Source organism: Agelaius phoeniceus, chromosome 10 (genome assembly GCF_051311805.1).
Source record: "Agelaius phoeniceus isolate bAgePho1 chromosome 10, bAgePho1.hap1, whole genome shotgun sequence".
Lineage (NCBI taxonomy): Eukaryota > Metazoa > Chordata > Aves > Passeriformes > Icteridae > Agelaius > Agelaius phoeniceus.
In genome coordinates, this window is record NC_135274.1 from 18,919,870 (window position 1) to 18,946,790 (window position 26,921).

General features: G+C 43.4%; 1 protein-coding gene across 1 annotated transcript; it reads right to left on the bottom strand.

The window, feature by feature from the left end:
- Positions 1-1,247: 1,247 nt before the first annotated feature.
- On the bottom strand, positions 1,248-25,598 carry SENP5 (SUMO specific peptidase 5). The gene is made up of 9 exons (XM_077184085.1): positions 25,249-25,598; positions 14,702-14,807; positions 14,405-14,552; positions 13,744-13,791; positions 11,765-11,842; positions 8,319-8,456; positions 6,617-6,700; positions 5,188-5,238; positions 1,248-5,097 (listed from the first exon to the last, which is right to left on the bottom strand). Exons 2-9 carry the CDS (start codon positions 14,788-14,790, stop codon positions 4,987-4,989), a joined length of 747 nt encoding a protein of 248 aa, XP_077040200.1. The 5' UTR covers positions 14,791-14,807; positions 25,249-25,598; the 3' UTR covers positions 1,248-4,986.
- Positions 25,599-26,921: the final 1,323 nt, after the last annotated feature.

Here is a 26,921-nt window from a genome sequence, read left to right on the forward strand (position 1 = left end):
ACAAGATGGCTCCTTGTCTGCCTCAAGCTCTATACATACCATAAACATGACCTGACCCACATTATCCAGTAAAATACATCTTTCTTAAAGCTTAGTTTCTCCCCTGCCCTTCCTCCCACAAAACATTTATCACAAGGTGGTGCAAACAGATTCCCCAATCAATTTTTGACCCCTCCTCCTCTCAGCCACTTCCCAAAGTTGCCTGTAAAAAGCCCCAGGTAACCTTAGTGCTCAGGTAAGGTCTGGAACTCTGAAGTGCCAGGTTAGGGGAGATGAGTTACCAGCAATGCTGAAATTAAACCCAAGAATGAAGAATCATGACAATTTCAGGCAGGAGCTGGAGCTGCTTCACACATGTTCTGCTTCCTTGTATTGAGAGAAAACAAACCAGTTGATTTCTCAAGATATTTCACTCCGTTTACAACAGTTTTTAGCTCTGTAGTTTGTAATATTACATACTCTGAAATGAAATTCAATCCCCAAATCCTTCTAGCTGGTTACTCATAAAACCCATTAAGTTCAGGCATAAGCAAACCAGACTCATCTTTTTCCCTCCCAGTGCCTATTACATATAAATAGTAATTATTGTTCCTGGCAAGGCTCTAGTGTCTCTTATGATTCTGTACTTTAATGATCTGATTTCTTAGTACTTTCCACTGAAGAATATATTTAACAAGCATCCATGTTTCCTCCTCCAAGATAGGATTTTTAAATTATGAATGTAATAAAGACAATGATGTTGCCAGTCTCATGATTAATAGCTTAAAGAGACATTTGCTAAGCCTTCATTCTCACCATTATCACAAATTCACAAGCTGTATAGCTTTGTAACATGCAGCAAAGACAAGATTTAACTCTATAGTTACACAGCTAAATCCACAAGCAATACAAGAAGGGCATTAGTGTAGTTTGATCTAGAAAAGCAATTTAAGTCCTACGTGCTCTGTTGACAGATTTGTGTTTTTTAAATGCCACCTTAGAAGAAAGTGTCTAATGCAAGATTCCCACCCTTATTTATGCAATGGGTGACATCTCCAATCTTGTATGTTGTCAGAACTTAAACCACAGTAAGTTACATCACTGTGAGACAGAGAGCATCATTAGTGTTCAGCTCAGAGTTACTGAACTAATCAACTGGAGAGGCTTCTCCTAATAACACATCCCCAAACAAGCTGCTACAAACATTCCCTCAAACATCACATCGGTTGCTTTTAAAATTAAAATGAAACCAAACCACTGAAAGAAAATAGGGTTTATGGTAAAACTCAATTTTATTACTGCACAGGAACATGGGCTTCATTCAATGCAAGAGCACACCCACAGTGCACAGTCGTTGCTCAGTGGAGTTAACTCTGCAGCACTTTGCAAGGTTTAAATTTTCCCGTTGAATTGAGTAAATGCTACAGTAGATAACGCCAATCAAAAGTCTGAGAAAGTAAAGGCAGGTTAAGCATTATGCTGGAGATGCAACACAAGCCAGCAGCTCTGTGCAAGCCTGTCTGGCTCGGTGATCAGTGCATGTGAAACATTCAAAATATCACCTTCACACTCAAGAGAGACAGGTAAGAACAGAACAACTGCATATTAGACAGCACAAAGGTCCAGCCTGCATTCTGCAAGTGCCAGCAGCTCAGCAATAGGCATCTCTCTACTCACCTTGCAGAATCAAGGCCACACTCTGCATTTATTGATTTGCATCAGGGGCACAGTCATTTAAAACTATAGATTAAAGCAAACAAAATGGAAACTGATAATTCATTTTCAATTCTGTTTAAGGTTTATTACAACTCAGGTAGCTGAAATTTGTCACGCACGAGGCAGAGGCTTCACCAGTTCTGGGACTATTTGTATAAATCAGCACAGCGAGACAATCTCTTTGGAACAAGTCGTGAAATTTAAGCATCTGCCAAACCAGTTCAGAGTGATTTATGAAAATCTGAAGATCACATTAATGGAATTGTTAACAGCCATAACTACATCCACATAAATGTGCCTCTCAAAATAAAAACACTCTACATAGTTCTGAATGTTTTAAGAACTAGTAAAATGACTACAGATTATGAAGTCCATCTCCTTTAAGGCATCAAAGACATTCTCAAGGAGGAGTTAATTAGTCCAGTTTCACAGGATACACCATTACAGAGCCTGAGATTCCGACTGCCTGTGATTAATTTCAACACTGCACCAACATACTTTGCTTACATTAGATCTGTTTTCAATTTCCCCTCCTTTTTTTTTTTCAGAGGCCCCTCACTGGTGTGTTCACAGCTGGAGACTCAAGTGCAACTCCTCTGTGCTGCCCCATAACCAACTGGAACACTTGTCAGGAAACCTCTAGATGACAAGAAAGCACATAAGAAGTACTTTCCAACATGCATGTTTCCCCACCCTGTTCCCCAGTTCACAAGGCAGCAAATTCAAATGCAAGCCCCCTCCCCTCCAATGATCTGGGACACACATGCACTTGCTTCAAAGCACTCACGTTCAACACACAGCTCACAGAAATCCTGGGCTCTGGCTGATGGTGCTGATAAGGAATCGTGATTAAAGGCTCCTCACCATCTCTCATACAGAGCAAGATGGATGCCTACCAACCAGTAGTAGGCACCAAGCCTTAGGAAACAACTGTCTGTAGTGCAACGTTCCAGCACATTCCCATGCAATGAAATAAATCCATCAACAAGGCAACTTGCACAAAGAAAGAAGGGTCATTTTTTGAGGTATTGAGCCTCCCAGGCTGATAGTCTCACAGGACACCTTTCAAGCTTCCTTACCAAATTGCTCAAGTTCTGAAAATAAAAGCAATTTGCTCATGCAGTTCTTTTTGTTCCACTCCCTTTCTGCCAGGAGTCTTCAAAATAAAGCCTCACTTTCATGCACCCAGAGTGGCACTACCTCCACATCTCTTCCTGGCCACCCAATTCCGTGTATTTCTTCATACTGGGATGCACAATTAGTAGCAGGTTTTACTGAGGTAAGAACTGTCCTCTGGGTTAGCTGTGGCCTGGATCAGTTGTCCCACCACACAAGCATTGGAACCATTCTTGTGACAGCAGTGCACAGAGATGAGAATGGCAGCACTGGCTTGTATGTGCTACCCCACAGGAGGAACTACATCCCAAGTTCCATTTTCATGGAAGTCACCCTCCACTGCTCACAAGCACTCACCTCAAGAAGGTGCTGCTGTCCTTCCAGTTACACCTCAGGGAAACACAAACCATGTGCTGTGGGGTGCTTTGCACTATACAGTGGGCAGATATATCTTGCCTGTCTGGGTTTTAGGTTCTTTCTGATTCATTAAGTTCCTCATTTAAATTATCTAACCAAGTGCTTAAGGCTTTCCTTATCTTGCTAAATTAAGCCAGTCCTTGCCAGCTGCCAACAAGGGGAAGTGGGAACACGCAAGAACACTGCAGGAACTCCTTCTCCAGCACAGCAGTGTGCACGTGCTTCCACTTCCTGGCCTGACTGTGCTTGGCACCCCCTCCCTTCTCCCTCCCGTCATCTAGGAGGGATTTGCACCTGGCTTAGCTCAAGTCTGAATTAATTTGCAAGACAGGGAAGTCAAAGTGGTTTTCCTCCATCAGGAGCCAGGGCTATGGATGGACACAAAGTGAAGCTGTGCAGCAGATGATGCTTAGCAATGAAAATACTTTTCCTCTGGGCTCATTCCTGTATCTGGCAGAAAAACACAGCAAAGACATTTGCTGGTGTAGCAGTGCCAGACAACAATCTCTTCAAGCAGAAGTAGCTCTCTTCAGCAAGGAGCACATCACAGTTTACAGCCCAAGGTGAAAGCCCAGCAGACCCACTGCTCTCACCCACCCTCTGCCCAGCACAGCAACCCTGCAAAGTTCAGGGCTGGGCTCGTGGGCTCCCACCCCTCTGGAGCAGGGTGACACTGCTGTGTTTGCACTGCACCCACCACAAGTGCTGCAACTCCCAGCCAGACCCATCGGCGCTACTGGACACAGACAAAACCAGGGATGTTCGAGACAATCAAACAGCAGATGCAGCAGAAATGAATTAATTTACATTTGAACAAAAGCAAAAGCCAATGGGAGGTTAAAGACAACAAGCTTTGAAGACAGAGCTGAAGGGAGAAATGGTACATTTTCACTGCATATCATGGATCTGAGAAATGACTCAAAGCCATCTGAGATGTAAACAGTTACTGTCAAGGAGTTTATCTTACTATCTAGGCTGTGACTCTTCAAGGCTAGCTTTATAGTTCTCTTTAATACACACATCATGGAGACTTCTGCAGCATCTTGGAACTTACCACCTATCTGACTGACTGAACACTTCTGTATTTTCTCTTACACAGACAAGTCCTGAAGCTTTATTTGTGCAAAGACTGCTTTTTGTCTATAGGGACAGGCTGATAATGACAGCCAGAGAAATGCTAACAGAACAAACTTTATTAGCAACTTGGACTATTTGAAAAAGGGGTCTTCACAAATTAAAGCTGTAGATGAGTTTAGCCACCCTAAAATGTGGTATCCAGTATTACACAGCCACAACAGGGACAATGGAACTATCAAATACATTCTAGCTGTTCTTTTTATGGCATTGATTTTTTTTTTGATACATTCAAAGCATTATTGCATCAGAAAACATATCATGCATCTTTATTTTTCCAGACAAATTCACCTGTATTTGTCATTTCTAGCTACACCTCAAAGGTGCCCCAAATCTACCGTTTCATGGGTTTAGTTGCATGCTTTGCCTATATGCATGCTGAAATAATAAATATTAAATACAGGAAAGAACATAAGAGAACCAAACTGACATTAGGAAACCTCTATGGCAGCTCTGTTATGTTCTGCCAGTTAAAGAACTTTGCAAAAGATTGAGGTAACAACAGTGGCCACACCACTCAGCTGAGAATCGCTCAAATTCATGGAAATTTTCAGAAATTCAAGTACACAAACACCAGCTGCAACTTGTCAGAAATGCCAGAGAAATTAGGTTGGCTGCATTTTATTAGTCTATTAGCTGGCGTTCACACAGCTCCTTGTAAATCCTTTTTCTCACTCGGGGCATATCTTCCTGGGAGAACTGAAAAGGCTGGTCTAAGGCGAGGCACTTGCAGTACTGGGGAAAAGGAAAAGGCTTGGTTGAAAAAAAGGACATTTACTACATGAACAACATAGGCCACTGATTTTTACATAGGAATGCTCTTACCTGGAGCACAAAAACCCCACAGTCACTGTCATTTTTCTGTTGTGGAATGCACTGAAAGGAAAAGAAACAACCAGAGACATGTCAGGTCCTTATCCTTTTACTTAGTTAGATCCTTTTATTCTCTAACTCCTGCTTAATATCCAAAAGCAGATTCAGCATAAGGATCAGCTGTCTCATGCTCAGAGATAGCTGCTTTGCAGCACCAGAAACTGGAGTTGTAATTACTTGTTCTCATCCCAAACTTTGCAAGGTGACACTCAACACCTTGTTAGAATAACACCTAATAGTTAGAAAAATATATAGTATAGGACAGAAAATAAATTACAGTCTTTCTTTCAAGTTTATTTTCTTTTAGTGACCTACACAGAACAGCTTCTCAATTAGTTTAAATAAATGTTTGTACAGCATTATCTACTTTACACAGGACAAAACTATATCAGCAAAGTCACACAGGCCTAGAGGAAGCTTACTCTCAGCATCCATGCTACCAGCAGTGGCTTTCCTCCCCCAGCCACACCAAAGGGTTTCAGAGAGCATGACAAATGGTTCATCACTAGGCAACAGGACTGAGCAAGGCAGTCTCAAATGATAACTTTCAACCTTCATTATTTCCTCAAACACGCTCAATTTTGATATGCAGAGCTAAAAAGTCCCAATCACTAGTGCTATTATGTCTCTGGCACTTGAAAAGGCAAAGTAATTGTTTTTTCTCAGCTCCCAGATCTTCTGCCTCACAGAACGCAGGAGGATGAACTGACTGCACAGGTTGTGCATGAGTGCAGAGAAGAATCATTTTATCATTGTATCAGCATCTAAAAATAAATCTGTGCAAGGAGGGAGCTGTTGGAAATATGTCTAGTGTGCAATGACCTGTTTTATATCTTTGGAGCCATTATGGGATGGCTACGCAAATTACATATTCCCTCATTTACACTACACACAAGTTATTCCCTTTTATTGTTGCCAGACTTTGTTTACTTGTGATCAAACGCAATGTGCCACAAACAGCCCTGGAGACCAAAGCCCTCTATCCATAGCAAACATAAAATATCAGCAACATCAGCCTGTTCCCTCCCTCACCAAAGCCCATCCATTCAGAACAGCCCTTTCAGGAGAAGGGAGGCAGCTGAGTGTCCAGCTCAGTGAGTCCTTGACCTTGTGTCAATATGGACACCAGGTGCAGGTTTGCTGTGCACACATTTAATTGTTCAGATCACCAAGCCACTTGCACAAAGTGCTAAAGCCCTGGTGGGAGTTGAATGACCAACAGAGCTGGAATTCCAATGTGTAACTACCTGCATCTCTCCCAGTACCCTCCCTGTGGGCAGCATAAACCCATTTAGTACTTGTACAAATATATGAATTTAGAAGCAGCTCCATGAAATCTCCCACAAAGTCAGACCCCAGGGCTCAAAGTGCTGTCATTTACCTTTGTCACAGCAGTCTGCCAACCCTGAAGGAACTCGGGGCGATTCTTCTCTTTTGCTTCAGTCAGCAAATACTTTCGAATGTTCTTTAAAGAAGGAAAAAAAAGCAACATTATTCACCCACTAAAGAACAGGAGAGAAACACTGACTGCTTGGTTGGCATCCTTTTGACAATAGGACAATTTTCAGGTGAGCATTAGGAGATGAGCTAAAATCTAGAGGTAAAGAAATGAACTCTGGTGGGTACTGTGCCTTCTACCATCAAGACTCATTTTAGTCTATCAAGGGGAGCTCTAACACCCCTCAGCCACACTGTACACTGCTCTACTTCATTCCAGACTACTGTGGCACCCAGGCACAAGGTCAGAGTGCTCCCAGACATGCAGAGAAAAACAGAGCAGCCTGGCATGTGTTCTCTTCTGGCTGACACCAAGGTCCTTACGTTCAATACGGCCGCATGTTCCTGCTGGAATCTCAATACAAAATGCTCCAGTTCTGCAGCTAATCAACAAAGCTCCAGGGAGAGTTTTAGTGACATACAGGGGAAAAAAATAGGCTGACACAAGCAAAGAGAAGGAAGCAAGATAAATGAGACTATGGTCTTGGGTTAAACAAATCCTACTTCTCTGTAAACAGGCTGGGAATTTACAGCACAATTTAAACACTGCAGCACACAAATATTCACCTTGGTGTGTGGATCACAGTGAATTTTGGGGTATTGCTGCCCTCCTACCCCTAGAACAGGCAGAAATAAAATTTCCTCATGTCTGTGAGACATTCAGGTGCAAATGCCTTGCCTGGAATGGGATGGGAGAGATCAGGTTGCAAGGCTGCAGGAGAGACCGCAGGGCTGATGGCTGGTTCCTGCTGCACGTTCACAAGCTAGAGAGCATAAGATCTCTTGTTCCCAGGACAAACATTAGCTTCATCCTCAGCAAATGCCAGCAGGCATACTATCTTCATTCAGAAGTCCTGGCTGGGAACTCTCCTGGGTACAATAATTACTACTCTTCAGTAAGCCAACAACTACACACAGTTAAAAGTAGAGGGCTGCTGCATCAAGCAAGCAATTAAGTTGACAAAATTAGCTTTTGTAAGAGGGTCATTACAATTTGCTAAGCCCAGCAAAAATTTCCTGGCTGTTCTTTATCAGGAAGACGGATAATTTAACTCCAGTGTTCAGGTTGCAGCCCTGAAAGGTTGCTGGGTTCTAACCAGAGGCAAACACTCTGTTTCAATGCAGGACAAGGAAAAAGGCAACACAACAGCATCTTCAGTCCTGTGCTCTCACCCAGGCAACCTATCCCCTAAAGGAGCACAATTTATCATTTATCCTAAACACAAGCCCCTTAACAGATGAAAGAAGTGCCCTCACTCTCCTTGGGGTTCTTCTGCTTCCCCTTGGCACTGGGCTTTGAGCTCCTGCTTTTTGTGGGAGTGCCAAGTCAGAGTCACCAAAGCTGTGCTGATTACACGGTCAGGCTAATTGGGCAATAGGCAGTCTGACCTCAGCTCCCAGCTCTGGTGTGACCCTCGAGCTCTGTGCTTCAGACTCCTCAGCAGGACAGGCTGATTCTCATTTCATACACAGCAAGACAATGACAGACATACCACATTTAAAGTTTATGGCTGAACAGAAACAAAGGGGGAGTGTTCCCTTTAAGAAAATAGTTCAGACTTTGCAGACACAGCTGTCACTCTTACCTCTACACAAAACTTAAAATGAATGCCTTGGGAATCGTAAAATGAAATAATTCGACTGGGGATGTTCACAGTAATGAGGGACCAGTGGACTTCCAGGTGAATAGGAATTAACAAGAGAGTCTTCTTAAACAAGTCCACCTGGCAAAAAGAACAACCTATATTACAGAGAGTTCCACAGGCAGAATACAGCATAGCCAGAAATTAATTGTATCCAAGTTTCCTTTCTGCCACTCCATAACTGAAATCTTCTTTTGCCCCCTCCACCCTTTCACCACATTCTTCATGTTTACCTAATACACAACTTGTTAGCAGGCACAAAAATACAGTTACAGTCCAGAAAGTGGCTGAGGAACCTTGTACAGTATCAGAATTAATCACTACTGTATTTGTGACAAAATCCTGCTCATGCTGCACTGCAACATCTGTGTTGAAGTGCGATTTCTTAGGTAATGATGGCAATACAACTGAGCCTCAGTTTAGGTTAGCTCTTCATCTCTTCAGTAATGACACTTGTCCAGCGTGAGCACCACTCATTTCTATCAGAGCTGCTGATAGAAACGAGTAAGTGACAGACTTTGGAGCTGTTGATGAGAAGCTCAACACAAGGTAGCAATGAGCATTCACAGCCCATTCACAGCCCAGAAAGCCAACTGCACGCTGGGCTGCATCACAGGCAGTGGGGCCAGCAGGTCAGGGAGGAGATTGTGCCCTTCTACTGCTCTCACAGGACACCACACCTGAAGTGCTGTGTCCAGCTCTGAGGCCCCATACATAAGAAGGAGGTGGACCTGGACCTGTTGGATAAGGTCCAGATGAAGCCAAAAAGATGTTCAGAAGCCTGGAGTACCTTTGCTATGAAGACAGACTGAGGGAGTTTGAGCTGTCCAGTCTGGAGAAGAGAAGGCTGCGTAGAGACTTTATAGCACCTTTTAGTACATAAAGGACTACAACAAAGCTGGAGATGGACTTTGGACAAGGGCATGGAGTGACAGGACAAGAGGGAATGGCTTTAAACTGACAGAGGACAGGTTTAGATTAGATGAAAGAAAGAAATTCCTCCCTGTGAGGGTGGTGAGACATGGGCACAGGTTGCTCAGAGAAGCTGTGGCTGCCCTACCCCTGGAAGTGGGGCAGGGGCTGAATGGGGCTTGGAGCAACCTGGGATAGTGGAAGGTGTCCCTGCCCATGGCAGAGGGGCAGAACTGGATGATCTGCAAGGTCTCTTCCAACCCAAACCATTCTATGATTCTATTAAGAGACTGTAATTACAAACACCCCACAAAACCAGCAAGTTTGTAGTCTGACCCCTTCTGCTCTAACACAGGCTCTGGGACTTGCCAGAGGAAAGCAGAGGAGTGCAGGATGCTTTGGTGAACAGAGGAAAGGAGGGCATGAAGGTAGAGCAGATTCATCCTTTCTCAAAGCTAGCTTTGTAGCAGATGTACTGTGGTCACAGGCAAGCAAACAAGGGAAAAGGTCTTGAAGTACAGAACAAGTAGATCAGATGCAACACCCCCCATGTCTGTATGGCAGATGAGCCCTTATGCTTTTGGAAGCCAGCCAAGCCAGGGCCTTTCATGGTCTTCCTTCTCCTAGCTCCTCTTGAAAGAAGTGTCTAATTACTGGGGTTTTGGTGGCACAGTCCAGAAAATAAGCAAAAATAGAATCCTGAACTAAATGAACTCATCCTGTGGGAAGATTTCTAAGCTTTTTTCCTGTTTTTTTAAGCACTGTGCAATTTGAACAGTACATAATTGCAACACTACTGGCAAGGGCAGGTCTTTTGTAGGAAAGAAAAGTCTATTTCTTGAGTAACAATGGGAAGTCGAAGAGACAAAAAGGTGTGGGCATTCATAGCAGTTATCAGCTGAGCCTGGCTCACAACAGTCCTTTGATTGTGACAAGCATCGACCCTGCTCCCACCTGCAGAAACTGCTTCCTGACTGGATTACAGCACATTCACTACACACCAATCCATCACTCCTGGAGAGAAGCACAGGGATGTCAGCCAGCAGCAAGCTGAGACCACAAAGGAAAACTGGAGTAAGAGAAATGAACTCCATCTTCTGTGATATCCAGCAACAGCAGAGCCACACAAAACTCAAGGGACCTCATGTGGCCCTAGTTGTGGGATTACTGCAGGTGTGCAATCCTGCAGCAGAAGAGCAGAAACAGGCAGCCAAAAGTTTGTCTTTAGTTACAAACTGATGTACAGCAAGAGTGGTGGCAACCCAGATTGACTTCACCATGAGAGCAGAGTCAGCTCTGTGTCATGGCAGTGAATCAGGAGTGCCAGTGTGATGGGTGATCAGAAGGGACGGACACTAACAGGAGCTCTGAAACCACTGCAGCCAGAGCCAGCACAGGAGATCCTGCATCCCAGGAGAGAACATTTACAAAACATGGTGCTATACTCTGCTGTGTTTCAAGAGCAGAAACAAATTCCCCTTAATTGTACATTGCATGATGAAGGAGTCTGCAAATCCTTCCCATAGAAACGGCTTAGTTCTCATTCTTGCTTGAGAGATTCTTCAGGAATTTAGGTGTAAATATCTAAAAATTGTCCTGTCTCATCAGGTACCTCTCAGCAGCAACAATACAGATCCTGCTTCCAGAATCTCTCTTAATTTCGGGAGTTTTTACAAAACTTGGGTTGCTGGAGAAAAGGAACGTTTAAAAAATAATATGTGGGAATATTAAGCACCGATATTCCATCTCTCTTTAAAGAGATTTTTAATAAATTATATGAATAGATTTTATATTTGGATAATGAGTTCATCTCTAGCATTTCACAGATGTGTGCTATTTAAGTACTTCTGCAGAAAGATCATACATTCAAACATGGCCTTTGATTAGTCTTGCCTCATCTCCCATATTAGAAAGGACAAATGTTCCTAGAAAAAAAGAGAGTATTTCTTTTTGCATTAGCTATCCCTGAAAATATCCCACCCATGATCTGGTGTGGGTTCTGGAAAGCAAGGTGAATTCTGTTCTTGTCAAGAGAACAACAGTCTGGCTTATTAACCATTGGTCTCTTTTTTGCTTTCTAGTACCTGGTATGTGTTACTTGGAGTAACAATTTGATTTTGTCAAAGAATACCAGGCTGAGATAAAAGGAAGAAGCAGAATTAAGTCTGCTCTCCTGTAGATTAGTGTACCTGGCACTGTCAGGAGCAGTAAGAGACATTTCTTGCAGTTAAATTAACAACTTGCATGAACATACACAAAGAGATAACCTCCCACTGAAGATTTAGCCATTCCAAGTACAACATACCCGTACTAACTTGAATAGTGCCACACTACTATTTTCATCAAGCCCTTCCCACTTTCTACAGCTCCTTTGCTCACCCATCCTTTGCAAATAACACACTGTAACCCAGCTTCAAGTTAGTGGCTGAGCCCAGCCCAGCAGAAGCCCAGCACTGATGACACCATGTTAAAGGTACCTTTTTAGTCCATCGTTTTACCCCATTATATCCTTTGGTTACGAGCTGTCTATGAAAAAAGCTGTTAAAGAAATGAACCTAAAAAGAGAGAGAGAGGAGCAATGAGCACAGAAATTTTAATGCACAGTCATTCCCCTTCCCCCAGGATAATTTATACAAAACAACTTGTAATGAGGCAATATTTAATGTAGGTTTAGAAGCAGAACCCCAGTAGGGACAAACGGAGGTTTTGCCAAGCCTCAACTCTTACTGTTCTTCAGCAAGCTAATAAAATAAGCCTCATTTCCCTATAATATATCATGTGAGCCACTGCAGCATTTATATTTACATTTTTGTATCTCCAGGCATATCATATTTAATTTTTTGTTGGGGACAGACTTGGGAGAAAAACACCAGGACAAGGAGTTAGTTTTTGTTGTTCTTTACAGGGATCAAGGAAGAGAACACTGGGCTGGAAAAACAGGGGTGGTGGAGAAGGGAGCAACTTCTGGCTTTAGTTGCTGGAAGCTGAGACTCAGAAAAAGAAAATTGATCAAAACAGTTATGAGGTTTAGTCCAACAACATTGTCTTTGGCATTTAACTCTCATGACATGAACAATATTCTGCTATTGAGAAGTATTTTTAAGGTATGACTGATCCATTTGGAAAGTGAAAATCAACATTTATGACAAAAAAAATGTAGGCTTATGCAAAAAAAAAATAAGCTCCAAGTTCACACTATTATTCCCTCTGCTTCATTTCTTGCAATTATACTAACATATTAATACAAATAGAAATCTGCAACATCTGTTTTTAATAATTCTGCTAGTGTAGAGGTGGTAGGAGGCTTGAGCTGTTACTTGAAAAAAAAAGTTAGAAAATTCAGCATCTGAGAACACAGTCTAATAGCCATTAGCTATGCCAACAGACTTCAAAACCACATTCTGAGGTACCAGCACAAAATCTCCCATGAGGATTTCAATTATGCACTAGGAAGAAAAAGCAGACACAAGCAAACAGATACAATCTCCAATACCCCTAGCCTAGCACACTCAGGAAATATGGAGAATACTAATGAAGAATCACCATCACCTCCAATCAAAGCAACAATGCTTTCTTCAGAGCTTGAAGATTTTAAGAGTTACATTGTGCAGAGCTCATCTAAAAATTGCTTTGTTTGGTTCTTCCTTTGTGGTCTCACCTGAAAACTGTTCTGTCCCTAAACAGATGGGTTTTTATAATTGTCACTGCTGCAAATTTAGTCACAAAATGGGGGGGGTTGTTGTTATCTTGATTACTTTTTTCACTTTCTTTCTCTCAATTGCCACCAACAGCCAGGCACTGCAGTTGCAAAGCTGTAAGCATTCTGAGGAGGATGCACAAAACAGAGTCCTGCAGAGTCAATACTGCCAAGGAACCAAGCAGCTCCACAGAAATTCACATTCACCAGGCAGGCAGCTGACACAGCTTGAGCTGTTACAGCCCCCACAGCTACGAGGTGGGCGGGAGGGTGAGTGCAAGCAGCACATGTGCATGGTTCAGATGCTAACACTCATGGTTTGTCATCTCAGCAGAAATCCATCTTCATCAGAAATTTCAGCTGAAACACCAGGCTGCTGAGCAAAGGCATGAATACAGGACTTTAGAAGCTGATAAGCTGGAAACAGAAACCTCCAGGGAAGTTAGGAGAGTGGGATGGGCCAAAATAGGGCACATGTTTTCCACAGGTACACCACTGACATCAGGCTACCACAAAGAGCACCTGCAGGGCTATTACAGTCAGTTCCTGAAACAGGAGCAACAGCACTGAAAAGGGAAAAGGAAAGGTAGAAAATCTGAGCAGCACATAGCAAAAAATTATAATGGAACCACTCGTTCCACTATAATTTGTTGGCCATGGTTGAGTTGAATCCTGATTCTATACCTGAAGTGTGCAAAGTTTCACCCTCCCTCTTCATCTGTCATTAGGTACATTTGTGTAATAACAAAACCCCCTCACCTTTTCAGGGACCGCATCCATTACGAGTTCACCATACATGTTAATTATCTGGAAGAGTTAGTAAATAGTTAAATACATACATCACAATTTTTTAAGATCCAAATTCACAAATGCCATAAAACATAGGCCCCTACCCACTTAAATCAGCAATATGGAGAGGAGACTTAAGAGCCACATTGTCTGAAGGACAAGCACTCTGCAACTAATAGTGGTCATCCTGGAGAGAGACTGTAACTTGCTGCTTGAAGTCTGCCTCAATCTTAAATGAAGTTTAATTCAATTTAAATCTACTGGTGCATCCCTGGGCTCTGCAACCTTCCTGTTTTTTTGGCTGTGGGCCACAGCTTGCTGTTTCACTTTGTCATTCTTGCAATCTGCTCAAACTTAGGATGGGGAAAGTTACTAAAACCTATATGAGTAGCCACTATTTTATGAAAATAGTCCAACATCATTTGTTCAAAAGGAAACAGTCTAATTGTGACACCTCCCAGCTTCCAGACTTACTGCACCTGTCACTGTAAAAGCTGCCCACCACTCCTTTTACTTGAGAAGTGTAAAGTAAGGGTAGCCCACCTGTAATGTCAGCAGGCATACAACTGGTATTCTAATATAATGGGCTAAAAGGGGTTAGGGAAACACATGAACACCAAGCATGTCTGACCTGGTCATTCAGCCAGTTCTGGCCTTCCAGTGTAGCCAAATCATCCATATCTAGCATGTGCTTATTATAGAAGACCCGGAAATTGCAAGTGGAGGTTTTTGGATGTTTTTCCCGATACTTCATGATTTCCCTGGTGATAAAAGGTTTTCTAAAACAGGATTCAAAAGGTAGAGAAAAATCAAGTCAAGGTCATGTCAAATGGATTCTGTTCTCCTAGTTGTTAGATGAAGATCATGCAGTAGCAATGCAAGTGATTTTTGTTCTTTACCAGGTGTACAATGTGATACTGCTACACACCTATGGGAGAAATCTTCATTAAAGACTTCTTTTAATCTTCCCATGACATCTTTTTCACAGAGTGGTACTAAACTGCCATATTTCTTCATAACTTCATCTAGGAATCCTTTAAATATACCAGAAAAATTAAAGTGCAAACATATAAAAAGCTTCTGAGTTCACCAATCCAATAAAGCTTTCAGCTCTTATAGGTACAAGCAGCAGTCATTCTGCACCCAACCAACATGCAGCACCACACATGTCAAGTACCTATTTAAGAAAACTAAGCTCAAATTGGCAACATAAAATAAAAGCGGGGGTAGGGGAAGAAGGACAAAAATAAAAATGCATGAATCTGATCACTCAGCTTCACAGGAAAAGATCACCCCCTCTTCTTGCCATACACATATATATCTACAGCAAACTAATTATACCAGTGCTAGAGAAGAATCCATCCCCTTCCCTGCTTCAATTAGCATTTTAAATCATTTTACTGCAACGTGAAAAGCCATCAGTTCCTGCAACAGGTTTCATTGAAAAGCCAGTATCCTGTCCTTATGGCAGGCAGAATGACTCTCCTCAAATGCAGGCAGCTGGAGCTGGCAGTGTTTGCAGCCTGCTCAGTTCCGCTGCTGCACCACAGCGAACGGAAAAGACGCCACACAGACTCCCAGCAAGTTCAACTCCTGTACCCTTGTATCCCAGGGATGGCATCTAAGGTGACACAGCCAGCCATGTCAGCCTGTCATTGCCCAGGAAAACACTGAGCAACCACACCAGAAAAACATATTAACTTGGAAATAATGAAGAGATGAATGCTGGAAGAATTGAAAAACCTAAGAAATAGATGTTTTTCTTTCTCAAACACAAGACTGGAACACTGGAGATAAAAATTCCATAAGAGCATCCAAAAACACTCCGAGAATGAAAGAGAATGGGGAACAGGATTTCAACACTTGCTAGTAAACAAGAGAAAAAAGACCAAGTTGTCCAGCTCTCTGAAAATGAATTTTCAGATGCAGCAGAAAACGTTTGTTCTGTGTACAGAAAGCTGGTGTGTACAGAAAGCTGGATCTGAGATCAGAGTCCAGGAAAATTGCATTAATCCAAAGTCCAGGACTCTTCTGAGGCTGGGGTGTGATGGCAGAGCATCACTGGATAGGGCATTGTGTGCTTACTGAGACTTTAAGAACATTTCCTGGAAACTTTCAAGATCAGGATAGGAAAAGGAAGATGAAACACTGGACAGAAAAAGTGCCAGAAAAACAGCAGTAAGAATAAAAACCAAAGGAGAGAGACCAAGAAAAAACCCAAACCAAAATGAGCTGAGAATAGCAGGGAAGATATAACAAGATGTGCGAGAGAAGGAAGGGAGGAAGGATTGAAGAACAAGATCAAATCACAATGAAGCATTCTTCATGGAAAAGAACCTTCTTGCAACTCTGCCACACTTCTGCCCAACAACTTTTATCCCTTACATCTCAGTACACTGTGACAGGGAAGATGTTCCTCACTCTGGCTAGAAGTCTAGCTACACAATGCACGGGTCTTATGAGTGTAACTTATTCTGTTTTAATATGTAAAATTTTTAAAGGCATTTTATTAATGCAAAGAAGAAGGACTGTTCTTGTCATTACAACTAAGAGCTGCAGAGCTCCAGACCTCCAGCTACCACTGACCTCACTTGGTGTAACTCAAGGAAGAGAATACAAAGTTCAGCCCCGGGGCAAAATCAGATACCCATCATGAACAGGATTTACCATGGGGCTGTTTGATACCTAATAGCACTTCTGAATGCACTAAGCATTGCAGCCCATTAACGTCTGAGTTCAGCTGCTGCAGAGAAATTCAAAACCCAAGAGCAGCCCTAACACTTGCACCTCCTTCATGTTTCTACCCCAGGAACTCCTGCCAGGTCAGTGCTATCTTTTAGGGTGCAGTTAATTATTAACAACACTCCTAAACACACAAGAACTCCTACAACTACAATTCTTTACAGCTTTTCAGCTGAGAAAACTCAGAAGTACTATACTATCAAACCACAAAACGTTGACCTTTGCCACCTTGATACAACCTTGGCTCTTGCCTGTTATAGAAGGACTACATCTCTTTTTCTGATGGACAAACTTTGTAACTCCATTGCAGAAGTGATCTCTTCACTGGGTTACCAGAGTTTCTCTCCATTTCTCACACAGCATATGGTCCTTGCTGGATCACATAAAGCCGGTCACAGAGGTACACATCCCACACTAACTTACAGATATGGATGTGGAGAGCTAACTCCTCTCTTGAGGTTCACTGTGTCCTTCTTCACATTTTGCTTTAGAGAAATCAATTGCAAAATTGAAGGACAAACAGGTAGGCAGAAAAATCAGAGCACATCAAACTTCACACAATTCCTTTAACACTCATTGACACCAGCTTACAGTATATGGGACTCTAAAAAGCCAATTTCTCCAAAGGAAGATATCAGAATATCTCTGAAGTTACACTGAGGATACAAGATGGCACAACGTGTTAGCTTACTGCTCCTTACTCTGTGTGTAAAAAGCTGCTACACATAAATAAGACACCAATTACTATTTTTATCGTGCTTGTCTTTAGAGTGACTATTGAATACTGCATGCTCAGCATAGCACAAAAAACCCCAAAGACTTTTTGCTGAACCTTTGCTAAGACCAATCTTTTAAAAAAAATATTGTCTCATAGGATTTATTAAGCTTACTCTATGAACAATTGGAGAGAAAACTAAGGGACAATGAACAGTATTTGGCTATTAAAACCTAAGTTTAAGTGATTTAGTGAGCAAGAGAAGAGAGTATAAGGGCAGAAGCAAGCATTAGAATACCTAGGATTTTCAAAAACCGAATTAAGAATAACAATTGTCAACCAGTTAAAAACCTGAACCTTTTGATTCCACATGATAAGACATTTAAAATTTCTATCAACAATTTCCTGCAGATTCCAATTAAACTACATTGTATTCTCTAAAACAAAATAATCTTAAAATAGCTTGACAGATAAACATTCATTTGTCCCTCCTTCATGCAGCTCTCCTCTTTGCAGCCTCATTTAATCAAATGTTATGCTAAGTGACCTTTACAATTCAGAGTAAGAAACCATTTTATAAAGGAATTAACACAATATGTAAACTCCACAATACACGCAGCAGTTTCCAGGAACTCCTGGATGCCCTAAGATATTTAAAGGTATACCACAAAGCCATGCTGCCAGCTGCTCATCAGCCACCCGGGAAGTTTTCTGACTGTTCCTTTTGCCTCCCTTCCGAGTTCCTGATTTCACTCCTGTGCTTTCTGGTGAAGGCTCCTCCAGAGGACTTTTACAGTAAGGGTGATCTAGCAATTTTGAACTAAAAATGTCCAAGTTTAAGGAGCCTTCTACTTCCATCTGGCTAGAGCTGTCCTCATTCTGTGTCAGCTCCATGGATAAAGGTCCATTTGCAAAATTATCACTGACATCAGAATCCTGCAAGGAGGATTGCAACAGTGTCAATCCATCAACACACACAACCTCCTTGGATTCTGACCCATCTTGATCTGAAACAGCGATTTCTTTTCCTGTCACAGAGACGACAATGTCAGAGCAATGATCCTCTGCAAGAGCCCCGTTGGTCTCCACCTGGTGCAAGGTTTCTGCCTCTGGAGAAGCTCTAGCATGCAGTTCTGGTGGGACAGCATCCTCACTGCCACCACGCCCTCTGGATTCGGGATCCTCGGAACACGGCTCAGTGGACACATCCTGCGTGTGGCAGATCTCAGGCGCACAGATCTCATTCTCCGCTCCTAAAGATTTGGGTGTATTATTGTTCATATCTGACAAGCTGTACCGCTTCCAAAGACGCTTACTTTTAGATTTCCAGGAGGAAAACAAATTACACAATCCACCTTCAAAATCCCGCTGAAGCGTTTCCTGATGGTCCCTTGTAACTTTCTGCACCCACCTTCGCTTGATTTTTCTTAATTTGCAAGTCTTGCCTCTTGCTCGAAGTTTTGGGAATTTTATGATTCTATACCGAAACCTAACCATAGAAAGTTTCTTATGCATCATAAATAAAAATCTCTTTTTTACAGTATGATGGTTAAATTTGGACCTCTTTAGAGCTGTCAAGGGGCCACAAGTTCCATTCCACTCCCTTTGCAACAGCATTTCCTTTTATAGTTGTTTAAAACTACCAGGACTGCGTTGCCCTCATCATTATTGCTCTCCTCCACGCTATATACAAAACCACCTTTCTTTACAGGCAAGGCAGCACCTTCCAGCGAGCCACATGAGACATAATGGATATGGCCAGAGATGCTATTGAGAACAGCAACAGTTTCAAATTCTTCATTCAAGGGATCTTCACTCTGAAAGGATTCATTGTTGAGTTTCCTTACTGCTTCTACAGATGAGCTTTCAGCTTCGTGATAGGGACAGGATCTTTTTGCTCTCAGTAGTTTTGTAAGGAAAGTTGTATAATTCAACAGTAAATTTTGGACAGGTTTCTGCATTTAGAAGCACATGAGGAGCCCACCTGCTTTGGAGCTCAAGTGTCTTCCTTCTGCACTGCAGTATTCTGTACAGTTTGTTGTGATTTAAACTCACAAATAGCTGGGCACTCTGTCTTTTCTTCTAAGTTAGGAAAACTTGCTTTTTGAAGCAGTATTTCCCACGCTTCCCAGAAACAGTGGTCCATTTTCCAGACTGGGCCAACAGCTGACTTCTTTGCCAAAGCCAAGGTCTTCTATGGCTTTTCATTTTTCTGCTGCATTATTATCTTCAAAAATAACTGAAAGAATAAGGGAAATTAATTCAGAGTTATCTGGACTGTAACATAATAGCAAAACACTAAGGCACATCCCTCAGGCCACATGCCTATCTAAAATTCCACTCCTCCTCCATTCACAACCCCACATTCCCGAAGACATTTTCACTTCCACCAAAAGGAAAAACAAGTAATAGTTGCAATGGTCGGTGTGTAAACAGACTTTGTTCATTTACCTTCCCTAGAGGTAGAGCAATAAACAGGTAATTCCCACCCATCCCATGCTCCCCATATGTAATTCATGACTCTCTAGCCTAAGGGTAAACCTCTCTCACTGCCTATGCCTAGGGCAAGCACAGTTAGCCAGCTCACCGCAAAAGGCTTTTGAAAAACAAAACTTTGAAGTCCAAGTTATCAACAAGTGCATACAGGTACCCCACACCATCAGCACTGTACAAAGGAGCCCTTACTCTTGTGCAATAACGTGAGCAGACTCTGAAAACACTTCACAAGCTCACACAGTCTTCCTTTAAAGGAACAGCAAAACACAAACACCCACAGAAATTTTGATTCTCTGACTAGATAAAGAACGACACAGTTTACTCCTGAAGTAATTGCTCTGTATTTACAGCTACACCTCACTCCGTATGACTCCACCACTATCAGCTTCTATAATCAGTGTTTATCTTTGCATTAACAAAGCAGTACCAATGCAGCACAGCAGCTAATCATCTTAAAAACTCCTTTCCCCACTAAAAACCCTGCATCTCAAAGTGTTCAATAAGGATATATCTGAGACTACACAAGCGTGTAACACCTGCATAGTAATAATCTGTTTATCTTCACTACATAGCTAAAAATATTAATTAGAAGTTAGAAGAATCCAGAAACACAAGGGGAAGGCAAAAGCAGCATACACAACATGGGATGCTTCATGCAAATTGCTCCAGCCTCACTATGTACATCTCATCCTGTATTTTACAAGTTTGTGTTTTTCTCCAGTTCAGAAAAGGACTTTTTCCAGCCCCTCTATCAGAATTATCCTGACTTACAATTATAGCAAGTTTTACCTTAGCTATGTCTGTCCTAATCATTACACATAGGCATGTGTAGCTCAAAATAAAGGAGTCTATAAATAAACATAAAACATTAACAACTTGACTTTTAAGGAAAGTATGAATGACACCTGAAAAACGAGGTATTCAAAGTCTGACTTAAGAAGCTCTTCTGCATTTTTCACTCTACTCATCTTAGACACAAACAGCAGTTGGGATTTTTTTGTGTTTGTTTTTGGTTTCTTTTTCTGTTTTTTGTTTTTGTGGAGGAGTGAGAGGGGAGTGCAAATGTAGAGAGGACAAAAAATATAATTTATCACTTGGGTAATATATTCCCATCACACAGAAAACTGTCCAGAATTCACTGGACCTACAACATAGAAAGAAACCTGGCTACCTCCACTGATAGAGAGCACAGCTGAACAATATAAAAGCACTGCAACAGGGCCTAGCTGTTTTGTAACCCTCTATTACTCACCACACAACTCAGTTATCAGAAAAATCAGGACATAACATCCCATCACACCAATTTTCTTGTACTTGCTCATCTAGCACTTCCATATTTCTCTATCCTAAATGCAATTTACCCCTGTTTTTCCACTACAAACTCTTATGTCTCTGTCTACTGTGTGCAGCACCTATTAAACATTCCTTGAGTGGCCTCAGTAAACATCAGCCAAACCACAGGCTTGCTAGGACAGCTTATTCCAGACACATTTCATCCAGGTAAAACAAACAAACCCAGGCAAATCTCAACATTCTCAACAGAGCCCCATACACAAGGGGCTTCTGCCAACACAGTGAGTGCTGAGCACTCCAAGGACAGCAGAGCAGATGAAGGCAAGGGTTTAATCTTCTCAAGCCCTGCAATAGGTGCTACATACCTGCCAGTTTTTAAGAACTCTCCTGAACAATTTGGAGTCACCACGTTTCCCCTTGCTCTCTCACAGCCAAGTCCAACAGTCTCCACAGACACCGCCTCACACATGGGAAAAGGCTCTCTGAATGGCCATGGATTACACAGGAGCTGAAATTCCTACAGCTGCCACTGCTCTACCCAGAGGAGACTGAACTCATGGGGAAAAACAATGCATCAGATTCTAGCAAAGGTGAAGTCCTGGTAACAAAAAGGACCCAAGGCAAACCTGAATGGAGACAAGAATGATGCCACAGTTTCAACATAATAGCAACAGCAATGGAAATATTTACTCACTGGTGTCATGAAATCCAGCTTCTTAAAACTGCAGCAAAGGAAGACGTTAGGAAAGCTACTCTACCTACCTGTTCTTCTATTTAATTTTTAACTTAGGCCATTAAAGAATGCTTTAATTATAACTTACAGGATTAAAAAATATTTCATGTTTGTCTGTGATGTCCACACCAATTTTTCCACATTACACAATTTTTCTGTACAAAAAAGTTTCTCCCTAAAGGGTAAATAGTTTGAGTAAGCCATTTAATCCAAGCAAAGTTTTCTTGCCCTCCCCTCTCCCTTTTCAAACATGATCTGTTTTGAGTCTGGATCCCCTTAAAGTAAAGGCCTCCAAAGAGCAGTTAATCCCAGACCTAGGAGCTAAAACAGTTCACTTTTCTAACAGCAGTGTTACTCAGAGTGACAAAAGATAATCCATATGCAAATACTTAATTCAAGATGCTGCTTGAAGAACTGACTTTCCACCAGTGCTACAGGAGTATCAGTGGGTATACTTGGCACCATAAACCAGCAAGACAAAAGGGCAGCTTAGAAGTTCACTGCTAGAAAAGGAACTGAAGTGAGCAATGTAAAACCAAAAATAAAGCAAGCACTGCCCGAAGTTTAAGAACCTGAAGAGAAGTGAAATATGTGCCCCATTCATTAACAGAGATGAAAAACCTCTGGACTGAGGAACTTGCACCAACCACTAACAGAGTCGTGTGGCTCATCAGTGGGGGCAGCCAGGTTTCTGTGCTGTGTGACTGCACAGGGATGCTGCCAGTACTACACCAGCAAACCTCAAAAAGCCCAAGATGTACATGTCCCAAAGACCAAAAGTGAAAGAAATTTACTGTAACTTACCCCTTTAGCAGTGTTTGACATACCATCTGCAAATGGTTAAATATTAAAAGGCACAATCTCTTTTGCACTGGACGAAGGCAACCCCAGACTGTTACACCTCCATATTAATGGCAGATTCTGATTACAGATTTGTTTCATACTCGAATTTTTAAAAATATGTTTGGGAACCACTCAGTTTTCAGAATGCTTATCCCAAGAGCTCTGGTAAGGTATAAGCAAACATGACTGTGGCAACTTGACATCAAGCACTGCACACTTGCATGGGAATGGAGAACATGAGGCCCTCCATCCTTTATGAGTAACAAACTCAGTGTGCACACACACACACACACACACACTCTGTATTCTCCTTAGATCAATCAGCAGATCACTCCATTTGCAACTTACATGGCTGAAACCTGCATCACCTTCAGTGAAGTTGAGTACTGTAAAAGATACTTTACATTCACCTTTCACCCATTATAAGCCTCTTAGTTTAGCCACTCATTAGTCCTTGGCAGTCCTATTTATTTTTGACAGTTTTACAGACCACAAGTTCTAACTGAAAAGCACATAACTGGGGAAAGCAATCCCAGCAAATGCAGCTGACAGAACTCTACCAAAGGTTTCTAGCTGACACCTGAACTGTCAGACCACAGAAACCTTTTGTCCACACAAGTGCAGAATAAACCCACAGTACTGCAGAAGAGCTCTCCCTCATGCTGAGATCAGCACAAGCCATCCAGGGCTGTGTCAGGGAGCCCAGTGGGTGAAGAGGCACATGGAAATTCTTCTGTTAAAGAAACTTATTTCTAAGAGCCACAGTAATGTAAATAGAGTGAACAGCTGCTGTGAGAGCGTGGCCTTGTCCAGGCAGGAGTAACTCGGGCATCACCTGCTCCCGTGGGAGGCAGCTCTTACAACATGCAGAGCTCAGCCTTTCCCAGTGAAGGTCTGGGCAGCTCCCAAGGACAGGAGGTAAGGAGGAAAGAGAAAGCCAGCCTGAGACTGTGGTGTGCAGCTGAGATATGCTGGGCAAGAAGATGCCCTCCCTCCACCAAGCAGGATCCAAAACTGGAAAGAGAGAGAGGAAGCTGGAGAAGGGTGTCTCTCTTCAAACCACCACGTGGCCGGAGCTAAGCTGAGAAGGTCCGGAAGTCTGAGATTACTCCATTAGCACATGCAAAAGCAGACTCACAGCACTGGCAACCATCCCCTCTTCTCTTTCTTTTCTGACCAGCACAGTTCTGTGAACTGTTAAGCAAACATTTTGTCCCAGAGGTGAAGCAAGCCCTAGGGAAAGGCACTTTGACACAACATAACTCATTAGCACAAGACCATACAGAAATAGCCAAAGTCCGAAGTTACTGACTCAGAGGAACACAGCAGGACATGCAGCTGGTGACCTCATGGTCACACTGCAAAGTTTCAACTTCTACAGTTACCACGGACTCTTCTCTCAACCAGCACTTCTGGGAACTCAAAGTCTCACCTGGCTGGCTACACAACTACTGGATTTATTTCTGGCAAGATGATAGAATTTACTTACAGAAACATCCTCTTTTAGGCTAAACCAGATTAATGGAGATATATGTATTTTAAGAGACATAGTGTCACAAATCAGAGATGGAAATTTTCTACATTAAAGAACCCAAAGATTGTTTTCTATAAGCAAAACATAAGGATATAAATACTTTTTAATCTTCAGGCTTTAGATTGTAATAAAATGTTACTCAAGCTTTGTCCCTTCCTTCCTGATTACCTCTGCAAGGGAGAAGCACGGAAGCAGCTGAAACAAAGTCCATCAAACTTTGCTGCCCAAGCTCTGTGAAGGGAACAGCAACTGGTATTTCATCTGGGGGTCCTGAATGTGTCTGAGGTCAAGGGTCTTCCTGATGCTTTCTGAGGGCCTTCCTTAAGAGAGAGTGTATTTCTACAAGTATTAAAACACATTTTCCTGCACTTTTTAAAAAAATTACTTCTCTTCTGTGTTAGCAACATGAAAAGATAAGATGAGGGTATTACCAAAGGCAATCCATCTCTCTTCCAAGCGAGAAGTCTGGACTAGAACAAGGGGAGTTTGGAAGTGATAGAACACACTGGTTAAACACAGCTTTTAGCTCAGGAACACATCTCTGCTGTGCCTGTCCCGTGGCTCAGCACTCACAGCTGCTGCTGCTGAACTCCCTGACCCTGTCGGCCAGCACAGCTTGGAAGGGCTGAGAGACGGGACAGCAAACAGGACTGGAGCAGATAAGCGCTGTGCTTACACTGCAGAGAGACTGGGAACTCAGGGAGAAGACAACTCGGGGGCAGAGCGGGGTCGAGAGCCCAGTGATGGAGAAACAAAGCTCTTGCAACACCTGAAAATTCCCTTCTACAGCTTCCCAACCCCACCAACGCCCCAACTCTCACAGCAGGTAGTCAGGGAGAGCCTCCCCGTGCTGCCCAGGGCACAGCATGCCTGGATTGCCCCCGACTCCCGCAGGCCCGGTCACAGCCCCGCGGCAGCCGCGGCCAGCGCGGGGCGGGCAGGGCAGGAGGCCGGAGCGCAGGGAGGGCCGGAAGGCAGCGCAGCCACACGCGGCGCCCAGCGGCCTCCGCCCGCCCGCCCGCCCGATCGCGGCCCCGCGCTGACAGCGCCCGGACCCCGCCGCTCCGCGGGGCCGAGCTCCGGGCGGGCCGGGACCGCCGCCCGCCGCCCCCCGCTCACCTCTGCCCGCGGCGCCGCCCGGCTCAGCCCGGCCGCCGCCTGGGCCGCGCTCCGCCCCCGCCGCTCTCGGGCCGGAGCTGCGCCGGCGCCGCCGCGTCAGCCCTGCGACGGGCGGGGAGCGGCACCGCGGGCAGGGCCCGCCCGGGCAGCCAGCGCAGCGCAGCGCAGCAGCGGGGCCGGGCCGCGGGGCAGGGCCGGGGCTCGGCCCCTCCCGGCGCAGCCGTGCCCGCCCTGCCCGCGTTCCTGGGAAGCGCTGGCGGGGCACGCGTGGGGCTGTGAGCTGCGAAGCCGAAGGTGACACCGGCCCTCCCTGGTGCCCTGGTCCGGCCGGCACCTCGGGGCCGTCGCTGTGCCCGGGAACGGCCGCGGAAATGAGACACTTAAAAATGCCAACCTGGCTTTTTAAAATGAACCGTTAATTAATACCACGGTCTGTGGAAGTGCTTCTCAAAAACTCAATTTACAAAATAAGAAACTCAACAACCTGACCTTTTAAAATAAGCCATTAATTAGTATCTCGACGTGTGGAAGTGCTGCTAAAAATCCCCAAATTAAAAAGTTCTGCTGTTAACTCTGGCCCCAGCAGTCTGGCAAAGCTGCTTCTCTATGATGCAGGGCTTGTTTCTCCATGTGCTGCCATGTGTGGGTCACCCAGCATCTGCGTACCCCAGTTCCCCTGCCTGCAGCCGGGGAAGAAGGCACAGGCCAGTTTAACTTCTGTGCCTGCTGCATTGTACAGAGACATCATGGAAATGGGAAGTGCTCCAAAACCATTGCATTTTTGTTGCTGGGTGGAGAAAGGTTACACTTCCTCTCTCACTCAGTAGCCCTTGTGAGGAGAAGCTGAAAGAATTTCTCCAAATAAAAGAAACCAGTGAAGCAGGGACAATTGGGAAACAGCCATGTTGCATCGTTTTCTGCTATGGCTTTGCACGAGGTGAACTATTTTGTGATCATGCAGTATTCATTATGCTGTGCATTCCTTCAGGAATTACCGTATCCAGGCTGTGGGTTGTGAAATGCTGTAACAAAGAAATTTAAAAAAAGAAGGGATAGAGAAGACAATGGGGTGATGCAACAAACAAAACGGCAAAGTCCATGCCAAGCTCAGAGTTGCTGGCTTTTATCTGTTTGTTTGAAAAAAGTTCAGCCCGTCTCTCTCGTTAAATACAGCACTTTCCTAAGCAACCGTTTGTTCTTCCTGAACAGTAAATCCAGCCAAAGATGGGCTAAACAGTTTCAGAGCAACAGGATGAATCCTCTGGCCTTTATGAAACACACAGTAAACAGGCTGCACAGGGCAAGGCTCAGGCCATGAAGTTAAAACAGGAATATAATAAATGGAAAGAGGATTCCTCCCCCAATCCATCTGAGTGCTGCAGAGCTCTCTGCATCTAACAGCACCTCTGCACTCACATCACGGCCTGACCCAAGCCATCATTAGTAGAGTCTATGCCAGGCACTTGAGACACATAAATGGGAGACCCAGTTCATGAGATCCTCTTAAAAAAATCATATTTGACTTTTTAAATGTGGAGTTTTATGAGCCTTCTGGTTTTGCCTGTGAGGATCAGCCTCATCACACGTTCCTGCTTCCTCCCTGTCCGTGAGGGCTAATAGCAGATCTTTAAAAACTGGAAGCTGAGCTTCTCAAATGACTAAGATGCCTGTAA

What these genes read in the sequence shown, in the direction of transcription:
- SENP5 (XM_077184085.1), bottom strand. Translation starts at nt 14,790, where the DNA reads ATGAAGAAATATGGCAGTTTAGTACCACTCTGTGAAAAAGATGTCATG. An exon ending in TGGATGCGGTCCCTGAAAAG is followed by an intron (nt 11,843 to 13,743) that starts GTGAGGGGGTTT and finishes CTCTCTTTTTAG; the next exon opens with GTTCATTTCTTTAACAGCTT. An exon ending in TAAAACGATGGACTAAAAAG is followed by an intron (nt 8,457 to 11,764) that starts GTACCTTTAACA and finishes TCTTTTTGCCAG; the next exon opens with GTGGACTTGTTTAAGAAGAC.